General features: G+C 35.2%; 1 protein-coding gene across 1 annotated transcript in view; it reads left to right on the top strand.

The window, feature by feature from the left end:
* The first annotated feature begins 339 nt into the window (after positions 1-339).
* LOC106461398 (secreted frizzled-related protein 5-like) overlaps positions 340-4,545 on the top strand; it is a 68,463-nt gene continuing 64,257 nt past the window's right edge. The window contains exon 1 of the mRNA XM_022388350.1: positions 340-873. Within this exon, the coding sequence (XP_022244058.1) occupies positions 405-873 (469 nt within the window). The 5' untranslated portion in view covers positions 340-404. The remainder of the gene's footprint in view (positions 874-4,545) is intronic.

The raw sequence follows: 4,545 nt of genomic DNA on the forward strand, positions 1-4,545 counted from the left end.
AGTGTAGGTATGAGAGAGTGCCTGCTACCGCAAGAGGGATGCTTCTTACTTGAACACACGTACGCACGCGCACGGGCGCTCGTCTGTTGCAGACAGGGAAGTGAAGATTTTTTTGTTTGTTTGTATATAGCGAGACAGCGATGATCTTATATGGTTAAAGTAACCAAGGAAGATAATTTTTGTTTGTAAAAAAAAAAACTTAGTTAATTATTCAGAACAATTAAATATTTTGAAATATTTGTTTGTGAACGTGACTGTTTTTCGCTTTTTTTAATGATGTACAACGTTCAGTAAACGTTACAATTCGTAGTGCCATACGAACAGAATAGGAAATATATATATATATAATCTGCGTTTGTAGCCTAATCGCCAGAAAGTTCTCTGTCTAATAGATTGTGTGTAACATGGAGCGTATGTTTATCGTGGAGCTGCTGTTGACTTGCGTCCAAATAGACCTGACTGCGACTTACCTGACCGACTGGAATATGGTGGGAAGTCGCTTGACTCAACCAACTTGTATGGACATACCCCGGAATCTGACTCTCTGTCACGGCATCGGATACACACAAATGCGTCTACCCAACTTGCTGGGTCACGATACGATGATTGAAGTGGCTCAGCAGGCTGGTCCGTGGGTTCCTCTCTTTAATCTTAAATGTCATCCGGACACTCAGCTATTTTTGTGCTCGCTGTTCTCGCCAGTCTGCCTAGATCGACCGATATATCCGTGCCGTTCCCTGTGCGATGCTGTCCGTCAAGGCTGTGAGAGAAGAATGAACACATACGGCTATCCATGGCCTGACATGGTCCGCTGTGATCAGTTTCCCATGGATAACGACATGTGCATCACCGTACAGTCTCTAGTTGATAGAGGTAGGTGGTAGTACGAGGGATCATTTCTTAAGTTACATTAGCATCGACCTTGGACAAGAATTTAACAATACACCTGTGCGAAGTAAAATCTTTCAAATATTTATAAATATGAAAAACTATCCATTAATATAATCTCCTGGAAGCACAAATATTTTTTAACTATATTTATTTAGTTATTATTATTGGTTAGTAGAACTAAAAAGTGGTCACGTGACTTTTTTGTAGCTGTTAAAACTCCATTATGCTAGAAATAAACATACCATTACTAGTGCTTCTCTGAATATAGCTGAAAACATATTCACTATCTAAAACCAAAATAATCACGTTGTTTACATTATGAAGTAGAATTAAATGAATTGTTATTTTTTAAATTAAAACTAACCAGACAAGTAGAAACTTAGACAACTAACCAGTAAGTTATTGCATGGAAGCAAAACCAACTAGAAAATTAGAACTGTAAACTTAAAAAATAATAAAAAACAATTAGAACTTACCCAACATTAACCGAACTGCCGTTATAATTAAAAACTAAACCATGCGTGTTTACAGACATGTTCTTTATACATTAAATATACATATTCAATATCAATCATGTCTTAATAAGACTGTTTGTTTGTTTTTGAATTTCGTGCAAAGCTACACACGCTAGCCGTCCCTAATTTAGCAGTGTAAGACTAGAGGAAGGCAGCTAGTCATCACCACCCACCGTCAACTCTTGGGCTACTCTTTTCCCAACGAATGGTGGGATTGACCGTCACATTATAACGCCCATACGGCTGAAAGGGCGAGCATGTTTGGTGGGACGGGGATTCGAACTCGCGACCCTCAGATTGCGAGTCAAGCACCCTAACCACCTGGGATGCCAGGCTCTAATAAGACTGATAAAGAACCAAGAAAAGCTTCTTTATATAAGGCAGTGACCAACCACGAAATATATTTTAATTAGTTTACTACACACAAACTCGTAATGTTAAGTCTACTTAAGACAGTAAAAAAAAGTAATTTAATATTATTGCTACTATACTAGACTTTAGTACAGTTTAGAGTAATGGTTTTAAGTGGCTAATTAGTCAGCTTTAACTTATCAACTATTATAAATATTTTTTTTTCATGTAATTGGTGAAATACCGACATTCGGTGACAATTCTTTAGACATGTTTATTGACTCCACAGTTTAGAAATGTCTCTCTCTCTCTTTACTTTTGTTTCTAAATTTAAGACACTTTGATTCCACAATATAGATATGTATGTCTTAATTTCATACTAATCTGATCCCAAGCCATGTCTTGATTCTGCGCCCTTATTATAAACACACTAACCTAATCCCAGGCCACGTCATGATTCTACGCCCTTATTATAAACACACTAATCTAATCCCAGGCCATGTCTTGATTCTACGCCCTTATTAAAAACACACTAATCTAATCCCAGGCCATGTCTTGATTCTACGCCCTTATTATAAACACACTAATCTAATCCCAGGCCACGTCATGATTCTACGCTCTTAGTATAAACACACTAATTTGATCCCAAGTCATAAACAATATATGACAGTATATTTAATTCTACAGTATAAACAAAAGGTTCTCAAACTGTAAGATACCCTCCCCCCACGGAGACACAACCTTATATATATATATATATATTTTAGGGGGACGGTGGAGGCGTGAGAATCGTCAGGAAAACGTTTCGTCTTTCGGTTATTTTAAGCTAAATTTGTCGTTGTCATCATTAGCTATATATACAAGTATACAGTTATAAAAGCCCAACCAAGTTATCTAAATTAACTAAAATTGGTTAGTATAACTCCCAACCACCACCCATTAAGTCCACTGTAACTACCAATTTTCAGATTTTACACCAGCTTTTATGCCCCCCAGTGGCACAGCGGTATGTCTGCAGACTTACAACGCTAAAATCCGGGTTTCAATACCCGTGGTGGGCAGAGCACAGATAGCCCATTGTAGCTTTGTGCTTAATTACAAATAAAACAAAACAAAACCAGCTTTTACATGTGATAAGGTGTTCATCCGCATAAAAGTAGTGCCAACTCTATACTTTATCTACTGTACTAATTGAGTTAAATTAGGGCTTTATTACGAGGGCTGGAATTCAGGAGGTAAGTTTATCTTACTTACCCCCAACTGATAGTACCTTATTTCGTTTTTTATTCCCCCCCCCCTTTTTCTTCTTTTCTTTTTTTACTTTGAAAAGCAGTCACCTTCCCAAAACTGTCTGGAGCTTTGTACTGTCAATTTCGGTTTGTGTTATATTGAACGCTCCTGAAGAAGCTGTAAAGCGAAACGTTGAGTGTCTGATTAAATATAAACAACATTTTGGTGTTATAAGGTCGTTTATTTCTAGTATTAATATGTCTTCTATACACCAATATGCACTAAAGAAATTAAATAATCAGTATTATAAACATATCCGTCCTGATTTTATGCCAGAGAACAATGTATGTCTTGATTCTACAATATAAATATACTGATTTCACGGCAAAGACAATGTATATCCTGATTCCACAAATACGTTTATCTTAATTCCACATCATAAACTCATTCAGAAACCCATCTTATTCACATTCATTCCTCAAGTTCAACATGTTTTTTATTAATCTCATGGTTCAAAAAACGCTTTTTTTGGTTCAGGTTTGTTCCTTATTTTAGTAGCACTAGAAGTAGTAGAGGTAAAAATACAATAAGGAATGTTCAGCCCACAGTACAATATCAAAATTCGCAGAGTGTAAAAAATAAGTTACTGAACAGTGTAGAGTGTAATTCGTGTACTTGACGTTTAAGAGGGAAGAGAGAACTGGGGGAAGAGAGTATGTGTCCCCCCATAATTTCTAGACTGTTGTCTATGTAAAACACATGATTAAACATTATTATTACTATGTGAGTATTTTATATTCAAACAATGGCAGCATTACATTTGGCTGGTCTAAACACATATAAAAATAGTCATTAAATTTCATTCTACTGAAACAAGACATTAATAATTTGTGTTCATTTATAAAACCAAACTACTATTGACTGTGTTATGGGTCATGAATAATGTATTTTTGCAAGAACTGTCTTTTGAAAAATTGGAAAACTCTAAAATGTATTATAATGTTATTTGTATTTTTTAGCAAATCCAGATGTTATTATATTAAAATAGTCACACACATATATATATATGTGTGTGTGTGTGTGTATTCTAAGTAGTTAAACTTATTTATATACTATAATATTCGTTTAAGTGTAATGTTTTTGCCAGTAGGTAAAGTATAACCTATGTATGTTATCTTTTTGTTTGTGTTTAAATATGGTATTACGAGTATAATTAATGATGTTTGACAACATAACTGAAAAATGTTATGAATTGGGAATTTTTGGTGCCCCCTCCCCCCCCCAATACAAAAAATATTCCTACGGCCCTCGTGTGTTTCATGTACTTTACGTTTAACAGTGTAGGGTTTGATTCGTTTAATTTCTGTTTAACGGTGTGGAATGCGATTCTTTTAATTTACTTTTAACAGCATGGAGCGTGATTCATTTTGTTTGTTATTACTTCGCGTAAGAGCGTCATCTATTTGTTTCAATTGAAAGGGTGTATTTTAAATAGCACTTTATTTAAAAGATTAAAAAGGAAAGTAAAAAATATTGTTAACGTCTCGGTTCGTTAGTT

The sequence above is a fragment of the Limulus polyphemus genome, unplaced genomic scaffold, assembly GCF_000517525.1.
Source record: "Limulus polyphemus unplaced genomic scaffold, Limulus_polyphemus-2.1.2 Scaffold951, whole genome shotgun sequence".
Lineage (NCBI taxonomy): Eukaryota > Metazoa > Arthropoda > Merostomata > Xiphosura > Limulidae > Limulus > Limulus polyphemus.